General features: G+C 40.8%; 1 protein-coding gene across 1 annotated transcript in view; it reads right to left on the reverse strand.

The window, feature by feature from the left end:
- Nucleotides 1-13,661, reverse strand: part of LOC117385969 (NAD(P) transhydrogenase, mitochondrial-like) — a 39,435-nt gene that overhangs the window by 21,791 nt on the left and 3,983 nt on the right. The window contains exons 3-13 of the mRNA XM_033983269.2: nucleotides 11,037-11,266; nucleotides 9,523-9,722; nucleotides 9,213-9,300; nucleotides 8,286-8,374; nucleotides 6,843-7,030; nucleotides 5,759-5,892; nucleotides 4,148-4,339; nucleotides 2,752-2,902; nucleotides 2,249-2,410; nucleotides 701-811; nucleotides 82-227 (exon numbers count right to left, since the gene is read on the reverse strand). Coding sequence (XP_033839160.1) covers nucleotides 82-227; nucleotides 701-811; nucleotides 2,249-2,410; nucleotides 2,752-2,902; nucleotides 4,148-4,339; nucleotides 5,759-5,892; nucleotides 6,843-7,030; nucleotides 8,286-8,374; nucleotides 9,213-9,300; nucleotides 9,523-9,722; nucleotides 11,037-11,266 — 1,691 coding nt within the window. The remainder of the gene's footprint in view (nucleotides 1-81; nucleotides 228-700; nucleotides 812-2,248; nucleotides 2,411-2,751; nucleotides 2,903-4,147; nucleotides 4,340-5,758; nucleotides 5,893-6,842; nucleotides 7,031-8,285; nucleotides 8,375-9,212; nucleotides 9,301-9,522; nucleotides 9,723-11,036; nucleotides 11,267-13,661) is intronic.

Genomic DNA, 13,661 nt, shown 5'->3' on the forward strand with positions numbered 1-13,661 from the left:
TCTGCATGTGTGTCAAAGTATCTGCACAGCCATCAATGAATCCCCATAATTCAACTGGATCACATGACCCAGGCCTCGCACCTGCTCGATGCTGTATCCAGCCGCCACAGAGGCGCCGTATCCTCCCACAAACGCCGCCCCGGGGAGAGCGTACAGGTAGTTATACTCAGGAGGGTCAGTCGGACGCTTGAACATGTCCAACATCCTCTGTGTGATCAGGAAACCACCTGGACAACAAGCACAAGACTTAAAAACTAGGATTATATGTTTTAACAGATCAAACGATGCTTATTTTCATGGCCAATTGTTAAAGTCATGGGCCTAAAACATTGAACTAGCTTTACTCATTTTGTGCAGTGCCATCTCACACAAGAGTGGTCAAATAAAAACTTTTTTAGGCATCTTTTTAGGCCCAAACAATATAAGAACATTGGCCTCTGCTGGAGATTTAAGGTCGATTCACTAAATATATAGTGCAATATTGTAAATACAGTTTTAAATTCTGAAGATAACACCAAAATTACGTCTTTTTTGTATTTTGTTTGTGTCAGTCATTTTAAAAGCCAAAAAAACAAATACATGAGGTCCCCAACTAGACTAGAAAAAAAACAACAGATTTTTGGCCTACAAACATTTAAGACAATTTTATGATGAAATTAATGCAACAAATCAAAATAAATTGAATACTTTTCCATCAGACCTGCAATGTTAATGGAGGAGATGAACGCCGCGCCCAAAGCCAGACACTCAGGTAATGAGGAGGGAGTGAGACCTCCTCCCATCAGCACCAGCCCCCCCACAGCTGTCAGACCTGCGGACACGAGGACACAAAATGCTCAGAGACAGAGGAATAATCCCAAAGGCGTGCTCTGAACCACCACAAGAGATTCACGTAATAAGCCACAGAAATAGACTTTGTAAATCTTATAAAAGTTGCTTAAAAAAATATTTCCGTTCAGTCACTGGGAAGCTGTGCAGAAAATATAATTACAGTAGGCTCTATTCAGAACAGCGCCCCCAACCTCACCGTTAGCGTCACTACTTCCTCTCCAGTTTTATCTCAGGTCACGCTAAAATGAATAAATATTTAAAGGGGGTCAGACAGTGTTTAACATGTGACAGTGACATCCGCCTGCAGCTCCCTGTCCACTAAGCAAATATAATTAATACTTCACCCGGATAGTTCTGTGTTTAGAAAGAGACATGTTTGTGCCTCAATTCTAATGCTAACTGCTAATGCCAATTTTGAGGCATAACAAATATTAAAACACCACAAACCTAAGCATTCTACATATAAAAGCAATTGGGTAATGTTTATTTTAATTATTTTGAAATTTTAATCATTTTATATTTTACGCTTTTTTTTTTAATTCAAGTTTTACATTAAAACAAAATATATAAAAAACAAACAATACAATGTACATACATAAAGAGGATAACAGATGTAAAATAAATAAAACAAATTAGACAGAAAGAAAAATAAATGAAATAAAAATAAATAAGTAAATATAAACAAATAAAAAAAAGGGAGGAGGGCGGGGTACAGGTAGCATATTCTACATTTGCTTATTTACCCGTTTGTAAAAATACACCAAAAACACATCCCATGTCAAATGAAAAGTGTCCACCTTCCCTCATATATTTTACGCTTTTAATAAAACTTTTGCTTTGAGACACCACGGACTAGCCAACATGCTGCTGTGCACAGGGCCAATGCCTCACACACTTCCTGATACGAGCGTTTATGGTCGATATCGGGTTTGATTGATCATATAGTCACTACCTGCAGTTTTTTTTTAATCTATCAGCTACTAAAAGGAAGTAGGTGAAGGTGCCAAGAGGGTTTATGGGACAAGACATTTTACCCCGGCAGCTTCTGTTGAACTAATCTCTGAATCACAAGACATTTTAACATAATTCCTAATACAGATTGTGGATTTGATTCACTTTCCAATTTTGGCCTCACATTTTTTAACTTTTTTAAAATTCATTTAACTATTGCATTTTATTCTTTATCTGTTTTAATATATTTTTGTTCTCATTCTATTCTTGCGTTTTGGAACTATAAAGAGATGTAACTCAAAATACTCAACCCTTTTTTGTCCACTCTAAATGGAAATCTCACGCATGCACGATCTTGTGTCAGTTTTGTCTCGTGAGATCTGGTGCCATCCCCAGGAGCCTCTTCTATGTGTGAAAGTCTTGGGCACAGAATAAACTCAAATAAACCGTGTTCTTTGAGTCTTACCAGAGATGGCGTTGGTCACAGACATGAGGGGCGAGTGCAGAGCTGGAGTGACGCCCCAGACCGTGTGATACCCCACGATCCCGGCCAAACCGAACGTGGTCACCATCTGAGTGAAGGCGGCGTTAGGAGAGACGAGACCCAGAGCCAGACAAGTGGACAGGCCTGTGGAGAGAAGCGGGTACAGATGTTAAAGATGACGTGCTTTTCTCTGCTATACAGTTCAAACCTATTAGATCAACACTGACTTTAAAATGTCTAAATTATAAAACAACCCTGACTTCCGGGTTGAAAAACTGAGGATGGCCAATGGGAGGAGGACTCACACTCTCATTACATCATCATAAACATAATTTATATAAGACACATTTATAATGCATCTATTCGACAAAAAACCTTTACCCCAAACCATCAGTTAGAATTGGACATATAAATGTAAATGTCCATCTATTTGGCTGAATAATGTATGTTTTTAGTGTCAACACAGGCGACAGCTGGAGCCTGACCTCCCGTGTAGACGCTGGCAGACGTCAGAGTTTTGTTGAAGGGAGAAACAGATGCAGCTTTTTCAGCCTCGAGCTCAGCCACAGTCCTCTGTTTGACCGGAGCTGGAGGAGCCGTCTTAGGCAGAGGAGACGGGAACATGTTCTGGCCCTCCTGTGGAGAAGACGCAAAACATGAGATAGTAACAAATCTTATACTAGGATTTATGTGCAACACCCCTACTGACCACCAGAGGGCGGTGCTGAAAGCTCTGAATGATTCCTCCTGTGCAGAAAACATTCAGCACTTTCAGCACCACAGAGTCATCCAGGAGTCAACTAATGAAAAATATTTGTTTTTCATTGTACATTTTTTTTCTTTCATGCCACATTAGTTTGAACTTTTTTGCATAATTTCTCAAAGCATCAGATCAAAATCTCATTACTCAGATCAGATGCTCAGGCCTCGTTCACATGCACACCACAATCTGACCATCATCATCTGATCAGATGATGATTTCTAGACCTCAGATTTTTTTAAACAACATCCAAACCACAAAACCTGATGTGCGTGATCAGAGAGACGATAATCAGAAATACATGAGATCATTTTGCAAGTTTCAGTATCTGTAGGAGACAAAATGCAGTTTCTCTCCTAGGCACAAGGTGGAGCTGTGGGCTTTATGCGCCAGCACCTGTCAACCTATAAAAAAGGGGCAGAAAATGTAGCAGAGATTCTGCTAGGTTGAGAGGTATACAGTTTCTTACCGTGTCATGTGGGATTGTTTATGTTCATTAAATGTGGATTACGGCTCTAGGGGCTGATAAAGACGCTTAAACACAACATTTTGGACTCGTTTATGGAGACATGTGTTGGGGAAACCCTTAAAAGACTTGATGTTGTAGAGGTGAAGATAGTGCACTAAAGTTGCCCCCGTTTGCCATTTTAATCATCTCATAACCAAAAAAATCTAAAACAGATTTGGAGTGTGCATGTGACCCATAGACATAGCTAACCTGCTAGCTGCCTCCAAACAGGAAGTGATCATGTGCGCACTTCCAGCTCCATCAACTCTGGCTTCAATTCACTTTCTAATGAAAAACTGCATCCCCTCTCTCTGTAACTGCTGTTGTCAGGTTTGATTGACAGCATTGCAAAGCGCCCGCTCTCTGCTAAACCAGTGGTGCGGGCGGGAAGGGGTGTCATCTTCCACAGCTTTCCGAGTATCATAGCAACCAAAGAGCCAATCTGGAGTTGTCCGAGTCCCAAATATGGAGCCTGGCCAATTATACGCGTCACACTCACTTATTCCACATCTTTACACAGTCTGTGGCGTGACCGTAGCCTCTGTTTACATGTACACCGAGGATCTGCTCATTATAGGATTATTGTAAACAAAGAAGTATAAACCAGCCGCACCTTCATGACGATCGTGCCCCTGATGACGTGGTCGATGGTGCCGTAGTCAAACTCCTCCATGGGCTCGTAGTGGAACACCTCTTTGTCAGGGCTGATGGCTTTGAGCAGCTTCAGGACGTTGTTGGAGTACAGCGTGCTGGCCTGAGTCGCCATTCGACTGGGCAGGTCCGTGTAGCCGATGTGGGTCACTCCCTAAACAAGAGACAACATTTGAGGAGAGAATACGGTTTATAGTTTCACTGAAAAGTGAAACAGAAGTATGAATAAGTCCTATATTACGCAAAACTGACTCTTGTGAGCGTCAAGTCATATTCTAATGCTGTTCCCTCCTCAAAAACAGACCTGGAGCTGTGTTTTGTTTCATTCACACATGTTTGAGTGACACTTTATTATTAGTCTGTAACATCTCCAAAGCTCAAAATGCTCTGTTCCACTTTGTGATGTCATGAAGTGGTAGTTTTCAGATTAACATCTACCTTTTCAGCTCCAGTTCAGTAGAAATTGGATTCTTTCAGCCTAGGAATTGCCAAACGATTCTAGAAATGAAGGTGTGTGGAGTTTAAAAACACAGTGGAGCACTTCTTATGTCACCACATGATGACATCACAAGGTGGAACAGTTTGGAGTGTTTTCAGTTTGAGAGAAAAACTCAGGCTAAAACTGCAGGTTTGTGTGTTAAACATGTGTGAACGAAACAAAACAACTCCAGGTCTGTTTTTGAGGAGGGAACAGCATTAGTTTGTGACGAGGAAACATTTGAACAGATCAGAAAACGGTGTAATATGGGCCCTTTAAAATCATTACGTCATTACGTTTGCTTGTAGGCACACTATGTAACATTTCTGGTGGAGGCTTGCTCGTCTCCATGGAGATGTTATTGCTTTGCCAATAATGTTCCACGGAACATCATTAAACTTATGCCATCTGCTCGGTTCCATAAACCAGTCCCACTCACAAAACTGTACATTTTTTCCAAGGTGTTTTTGTGCAGTTAAAACACCTGCAATTGAATAAAAAGGCAAGATACATTTCATATGATACTGTGAAACAGTTCAGGAAAAAAAAAATTATAACTACCGCCAGAGAGACAAATGGACCCCAAACCAGAAAAGTTACATATTGCACGTTTTACTAGTCGTTGTTTGGGAGAAAATGGTTGCTAGTTGGACAGATATTTTATTGTCAAAGGACTTTGGGAGTTAAATTGAAAATAACACCTCTGGAGTGAGACCCAATGCATGTCCAGGGGCGTCAGATAGAGGGGGGTAAAGGGCACCATTTACCCAGAGCCCAGTGCAGGAGGTGGGCCCTTTACAAACTCTGTAATGGCCATTTTTCATTAGACAACATGTATAATGTGGGCCCCACTATGATGATTTGTACCCAGGACCCAAAATGTGGTACGACGCCCCTGTTTGTGTCTCTCAGTTCAACTCTTTTGGGGTTTTTGATATGATTTATATGATGTTGTTAATGTTACTAGTGCAACTGCTCAAAACACTTCTTTTTATGGGGTCAAGATCAAGGTCCAAAGGTGTTTTATAGTTAATTTGAACAATAAAATAAAGCGAAGGTAAAGTGATTCAACACATGTAAGAACAGCCAGTCAACCTTATGAACGTGCAGCTCTCCTGGTTTGGTCGTCTCGATGTTTCCTCCGGCTTCAGCTGCCAGATCCACCACCACTGAGCCGTCCTTCATCGACTCCACAAACTCCTTTTTGATCAGGATTGGAGCTCGTTTCCCTGAACAAAACACACAAGGAACATTGGTACTACCTCCTGATAGGAATACTGAAACAAATATCTATGTACTGATCTTTTATAATATAGATATTTCTGTTTTTAAAAGGCATAGACTGAAGCTCAATGAAAATTATCAGTTTTTGAAAATTATCACATTTGTGGCATCAGTAATGGGCAAGAGATTATGGTAAAATCTGGTGCAGGTGTGATCCAAAGCATTATTCCTGGACTATGTGGCCTGATCCTGTTCTGTGGACCCTCCCTGCCCTCACCTGGCTGGATGACCGCCAACCCTACCCTGGATAAGCCTCCCTCTGTCCCATAGTTGAGTGGCCTCTGGTCCTACAGACTTGAACTCTATCTGCAAATGGATGTGCATTAGTCCTGGACAGATTGGGCCGTCCCAGTTTAGTCCCGATTCAGTCCCGGTCACATTTGCAGCTGCCAGTCCTGGTTCAGTGGATCTCCTCCAAGTTTCTTTTTCAGAGTTTTTCTTTACCGAGGAAGAGGGTCTCGGGACAGGGGGCGCTCTGGGACACTTCTCCATTTGCTTGTCTGTTTCATTGTTGATTTTCTAACTTTCTGTTGGTTAAATCATTTCTCATGGTCGGTCCTAAGGCGACTGCTGCTGTGATTTTGGGCTTTACAAAAATTGAATTGAAATAAGAAACGATAAATATGTGAATGTTTACATCAACAAACCACTCACACATTCATCCCACTCGCCCCAGTGTCTGTGTACACTGGTGTATGAATGTGTGTGCAAGTGTCTTGCCCAAGGTCACAACGACAACATTCATCTGGGGGAGTTAGAATCGCACTGCACCGTCAGCCCCTCCAACCACCACCACTCACACCAGTCACACAAGACTGGGTGAAGACGATGACAGAATCCACTAGTGCCATTACAGTTTATCAAACATGACCTTAAACCTGTGGAGGGAGCAGACCTGGGATCAGAGCGGTGCTGATGACTATGTCGACCTCTTTACACTGTTTGGCGAACAGCGCCATCTCCGCATCGATGAACTCCTTTGACATCTCTTTGGCGTAACCTCCGACCCCATCACCCGACTCCTTTATGTCCACCTCCAAAGGCTCCGCCCCAAACGACTTAAACTGCTCCAGGGCTGCAGGTCTGAGCAAAGACAATACTGTTATACTCTAGAATTTTAAAATGATCTTTAAATATTATGAGTTTGTGCAATAGATTAGAAATATCCAAAAACTAAATGATCCTTGACGTGATGGCTTTTTCAGTGCCAGCACTCCATTCTGAATTGAATTGTAATTTATAGAATACATATTTGTGCACAGTTGAATTTTCGTGTTCCATTTTTTGGCGTTTTAAGAAAATAAACTTAAATGTCCTGCAGACTGGAACACTTTTCTTTGATACAGAGTAAAAGACAAAAGAGGTGAAGGAATGAAGACGCGTCGCTGTTCACTCCTACAACTTTTGGTCCAGTTGACAGATTTTACTTATGACCTTTACTGTGGATCAGACCTGGGCGACTGAGGGATTACACAGACATCTTGATACGAGAGATTCATTCTAGGACTTTTTAGAGACTGTTCATGAAGGTGTTGACCTAAAGGGAAGAACATTTACATTTAATAAAACAAATCCACCGGGAGTTCTGCCGTGTGACATGGAAAAATCACATTTAAAACAACAGTTACACAAAAACCAGAAGGCGCTTATCTGACATTTATGCACCGGGGGTGCTCTGGAATTAAGGGTTTAAGATACGGGTCATCATTTTTGTAAAAATGCAACTTCTTTGAAAACTTTGGAAACACAGCTGTCACACCACAGGACGTCAAACTGTCACATGTTCAGAGAGAGAGAGATTCTCATTGTTAGTAATGATGAAACTGTCCCATCGTAAAGATCATTTTAAGTCATTTATTTGAGTTTTTAACATGTTAAGTGTCCAGCGGGGGCAGTAGAGGTCACACCCGGGGCAGGTTCAAATGTCTTAAATTAAGAGTTAAATTACATTTTTGTCCATTACAGACTCGACCAATGATCTCACTCTGATGGTCAAGAGGATGTTTATATGCAAATAAACAGTTCCAGTATGGACTGTTCTTGCTTTGCCTAGAATGTTCCTCAGTATGGCATTAAACTTGTGTGCTTATCTCCAAGAAAACGGATAATGCCACCAGTGCAAATTACAGGTCAGATCTGTTACAAAGGCAAGCCCACTTACAGTAACAACTGACAACACAAAGCAGACAGGTTTAATGCCATACTGTGGAATCTTCCAGGCAAAGTAAGAACATCTCCATGGGGACAAGTAGGTGACGGGCAGTCTGCCAGAAAAGGTTCCATGCTGCACCTTCTGTGTCTCACAATTTGACGGTAAAAAGAGCTGAAACATGTTTACCTGGTGTCAAATCCTCTGACGATGGCTCCCATAGATTTAGCTGCTCCTGCTGCTGCTAAACCTGCGACTCCTCCTCCAATGACCAACACCTGGGGTTACCAAACAAATACAATTCATGTATATATTTTACATTTATACATTTTTACACATAAAGATGCTCCGTGCCAGGTTTAGTTCCATGAGCAGCAGGTCCTTAAAGAGCCATTTACAAAATCTCTGTCTTAAAAACAACCACTATCCCATTTATACTTAACATTTAAAACAAAAATTCATTAAGACCAATTCTCAAATAGAAAGTTTCAAATCAGTTGTGGTGTAACTCGAGGTCTGAGTCACATCTTTATGAAGCAGAGATACGACGAGCCAACGCCCAACACAAGAATGACACTTTACATATAGAGATGGGACAATAATAAGACAATAGTTTATCGTGCTAAAAAGGGTTGATTTTCAGATGAATAGATCAGTCAGATATTCTTTAACAAAGGCACAAGGGGAGGCTGAGACTCTGGACCTGGTTTCACAGCAGATTTTTTAATCCTTTCTCCACTTCTTCAGAGTTGCTGAACCCAAAACACTGGCAGATATTGTTCTCTCATCATTTCACTGCATCATTAGTAGTTCCATTTTTTTGGCTTTGGACAAACTGATTTATAAAAAGGAAGGAGGGAGTGGTTGGACAGATATAAGGCCGTGTTCCACCAGCAATCGGACCAGAACTGAAGACGAGCAGCCAAATGTCTTCAGATTAAAAACTCTGTCCAGCAACAGTACGGAATGTTTCCTTTTACTATTGAAAAGGTAAATGTATATAACTCAATGACCAGTACTTTCTATAAAACTGACTTCTGCCAAATCAGGGAAAACGATTTATATGCACGATACATCTAAAAACAAGAGGCTTTTGAGTCTTGTAGAGTTTCTTACTTTCGCTGGAGGGACTTTTCCAGCTGCAGTGATCTGTCCAGTGAAGAACCTTCCAAAATGGTTAGCGGCCAACACCACAGCCTTGTACCTGAGCAAAGGACAACGTTTTACTCAAAGGGAACAATGAATAGAATAGAGTCCTATGACAATCTGGAGAGATGTTTGCACTTGACACAAAAAAATACAAATACACCCATGTAATCTGCTTTTCCACATCCACTTCTCCCACTGATCAGCCTCACTTTGTCAAAAAGCCGCCACTAGTCAGTCCCTTTATACCAGACGTGATCGGCCGCTGCATAAACCTTACCCGGCGATGTTGGCCATGGAGCTGAGGGCGTCGTATCCCTGGGCGATGGTGACGCGGGGGACCTGGTCCATGGCTAACACCGTGCTCTGACGCTCCGACAGTTTGGACATGAGCTCCGGGTTTTGGGCCGGGTAAATGAAACTGACCAGAGTGGACTTGGGCTTCAACAGGTCCACCTCCGTCAGAGTGGGAGCGCGAACCTGAACACAGAACGGGACGGGTCAGTACTGGAATCAATGGGGAAACGCCAGAAGAATTTGATTGGACCATGTATGAGAATACTACAACATCTATTTGTAAAGTATCCAGAGTAAATCCAAATCCAGAGTACTGCATTCTGAATTTAAATGAAACTCTGCATGAATCATAGTGTAATGAAAATATAGTGTAAAACTGCAACATAGGATTAAAAACAGCTTTGTCTTTACTTAATTTGTTTGTTATGCATTTATTTAAGAAGAAAAAACATAAAAAATTAAAATAAAAAAATAAATATAAAATCATACTTGTACCACATCGTAACAAAAGCAGTGTTTTAGATTTTTTTTTCACCAATTCTGTGAAGTTTGAAGCCTAAATTTTGTGATCACGTACCACAATGTATTACTTTAATTGTATTCTGAATACCACCACATGAAAGTTACTTTTTGCACAGAGTAATTTTTTACTTTAACTGTGGCAGTTACTCAAAAATAATATTCAGAATACATATTCACAGGACATATATTCAGTTACTTCACAACACTGGCTCCATCTGATAAAAGTGATGCTGATGACTATAGCACTTTTCACAGACCTATAGTCAAAGTGAAGTTATAGCAAAAGGAGGAAATTTAAATCTGAGTTTCTCTAAATCTGTGAGTGAAGACGTTGGGCTGCTCATCCCAAACCACTTCTTCAGTTCTGGTCAGATTACTGCTGGACACTGAAACTGTAATAGCTATTGTGTCCAGTTTCAGCCTTAACGACCCTATTCAACCTGTATTGTTCTCTTTGCTCCTGTTTGTTTTGGGTCTCATACCAAAAAACAAACATGTAGTTAGCCCCTCCCTAAGCCCAAACGTCTTCACTCCAACAATTTGTCCAGTTGACAGATTTAAATTTCATCTTTTGCCCTGGATCAGACCTGGACGACTGAGGGATGACACAGACGTCAAAGTGAAGTTCTTGTTCAAACAGGCGAGTCTTAAGGTGAAGTTTGAGTTCAGTGATGGTGTGTGGAGTTTAAAAACACAGTGGAGCACAAGGTGGAGTAGAGCCTTTTCAGTTTGAGAGAAGAACTCATCTTAAATCTGCAGGGTTTGTGTGTTAAACATGTGTGAATGAAACAAAACACAACTCCAAGTCTGTTTGTGCTGAGGAAACATTAGAACAGATCAGAATAATGTAAAACAGGCCCTTTAAAAAGCTCCTATATTACGCAAAATTGACTCTTGTGAGCTTTAAACGAGGACTGCATAAACCTTCATTGAACCCATCTCAGAAGCGCTCTTTTATTCACCGCTCTAACCCACCTTGAGGACCAGGTCAGACCCCAGAGCCCCGGTGACGTCGGTGATGGTGGCTCCGGCGTCTTTGTACTGTTGATCTGAGAACTGTGAGGCTTCCCCAGCCCCGGACTCCACTTGGACCTGGAACCCCTGTTTGACCAGAGCCTGGACCCCAGCCGGAGACAGGGCCACGCGACGCTCATTCTGCAGAGTCTCCTTTGGGACGCCCACCACCAGGTCCTTGTATGGGACTCCTGCAACGCACAAGAAATGGGCTGTATACATGATCTTTGAATGGGTTGCCAAAACACTACATCAAATTCCTGTTATTCACTTTTGTTTTCGTTCTGCTTTTTATTACTGCCACAAGAAGGAGTGCAAAATATCGATATGTCATGATTGAAGACTGTTTATATAAAATGGACATAGCTAACACGCTAGCCGACGTCTTCCAAATAAGAAGTGAGCATGTGCGCCCTCCAGCTTCGACTCTGGCTCCAATTCACTTTCTATTGAAAAACTGTCCTCTCTCTGTACCTGCTGCTGTCAGACTCGTCATTTTGGTCTTAAATGTTCGTATTTACCCGCTCTACATGATCCTGGGGTTTTTATTTTGAGTTTATTTTTTTCAATTTTTTTCAGATTTATTTTTTTATTTATTATTTTAGTTTGAGTTTTATCTTTTAACTTTTTTTGTTATGAGTTTATTTTAAATCTTTGTTATTGAGTTTGTTTTTACTTTTTTTTGTTATTTTGAGGGTTTTTTTTTCGTTTTTTTCATTATTTTGAGTTTACTTTTAACTTTTAAAGTTATTTTAAGTTATTTCTTTTATTTTTTAATTTTGTTATTTTGAGTTTATTTTTTTGTTTTTTTTGTGCCCCCTCTCTCTGTACCCGCTGCTGTCAGACTCATTTTGGTCTTAAATGTTCGTATTAACCAGCTCTACATGATCCTGGGTTTTTTATTTCACTATTGTGTCTGTAAATCAAGATATGAACATTAATAAAAGACAAATCAGGCGCCTTCTTTCCCCGAGGTCGCTCCTGCTAGCGTTAGCGACAGGTTTGACAGCGTTGCTAATCGTTCGCTCCCTGTTAAACCAGTGGTGTGGGCAGAAAGGGGCATCACCTTCAACAGCCTCACTCCTGATTGGCTGTTTGGTTGCTATGATACTCATGGACGGAACTCTGCTTTAAATTAGCCAGTATAACTGCTCTAGCCTCGATTAGCTTCGTTTGACTGCGGGTGACGTCACACTGACTTAGTCCACGATCGTGATACTACATTTTATTTCTGTATAAAGCAGTGGACTATAACCAGTTTTAGTTTGGTGTCAGAGTTTACAAATGTAGGTCAGTGTGGTATTGATCTGTTGGGATCAGACCAACGGCTCTGCTCCAGTTCACAGCAGAGACGTGACTAAACAAACATCGAAGCAGGTCTTTAGTTGAACCAATGTTGGACGTGTACAAAGTGACACCAGTCTGTTTACACTTGGGCCTGTTTGTGCTTAACTACCGGTTTTGTACTAGCTTTTTAATTTTTATTTTTTTTAAGCAGTTTCAAACACAAAGACAGACCTAGAATTTACCTTTTATAGTACTGAACTTTTTTTTTTTAGACATCTGCCTAATAGCCAGGATGTTAATAGGTGTGAAATCACTCATTAGGTGCTTGAATAACTATGCTAAGTATGCTAAGAGCCAGGGACAGTGCACACTATATTTGATCAACTTTGCAAGCCTCAAACCACTACAATATTATGAATTTGTCAAAACATTTGCATCCTCCACCTGAATTCCCCATTTGTTTTGGGCAAAATGTGAGCGTCTGGTATGTGGACAGTTATTGCAGTGTTTTTTCTGTCTGGTGCTTTATAATTACATTCAAATATATTAAAAACAATGAAAATAAGTTATCTGAAGTTGTATGTGGAGTGATTCCTGCATGTTTGAACAATCTGTAGAGGGGAAACGAGAAGAGGAAACATGGTTAAAAGCTTTGCAAAAAATATATATAAAATCTGTCAACTGGACAAAAAGTTGTAGGAGTGAAGACGTTTCGCTGCTCGTCCAAACTGCTTCTTCAGTTCTGGTCAGATTAATGCTGGACACTGCCTTGCACTGAGTCATTCAAGACCCTAATGCGTGATTTCACATCTATTTTACCTTTTTGCTTTGTGTCTGAGGATGAAGTGATAGATGATGTCCAAGGCCCCCATTCCTGTTTAAGAATGGATTATCTTTCCTAACAAAAACTGCCTCTTAAAAACTCCCCTCTCAAACCATTTTTCTTTAGCTCAGATCTGCACCTTATTATCAAGTGAGGTACATATATAGTGACTGACTCTCCTAAGTAGGGCACAGTTTAGTAGTAGCTGTAGCACCAAAGACATAGCCCAGAAACAAACTATAAACAATAGGTGTTTTTAGTTTCAGTGTCGTTAGCGCCTCCTTCAGACAGATATAAGGCAGTGTCCAGCAGGAATCTGACCACAACTGAAGAGACGTGGATGAGCAGCCAAATGTCTTCAATCTAAAACTTTTTGTCCAGTTACAGATTTAATATTTTCCTGTGGATCAGACCTGGACGACTGAGTGATTACACAGACATGGTTAAAAAGCTCTGAGAGTTTTAATTTTGCGGAA

The sequence above is a fragment of the Periophthalmus magnuspinnatus genome, chromosome 3, assembly GCF_009829125.3.
Source record: "Periophthalmus magnuspinnatus isolate fPerMag1 chromosome 3, fPerMag1.2.pri, whole genome shotgun sequence".
NCBI lineage: Eukaryota > Metazoa > Chordata > Actinopteri > Gobiiformes > Gobiidae > Periophthalmus > Periophthalmus magnuspinnatus.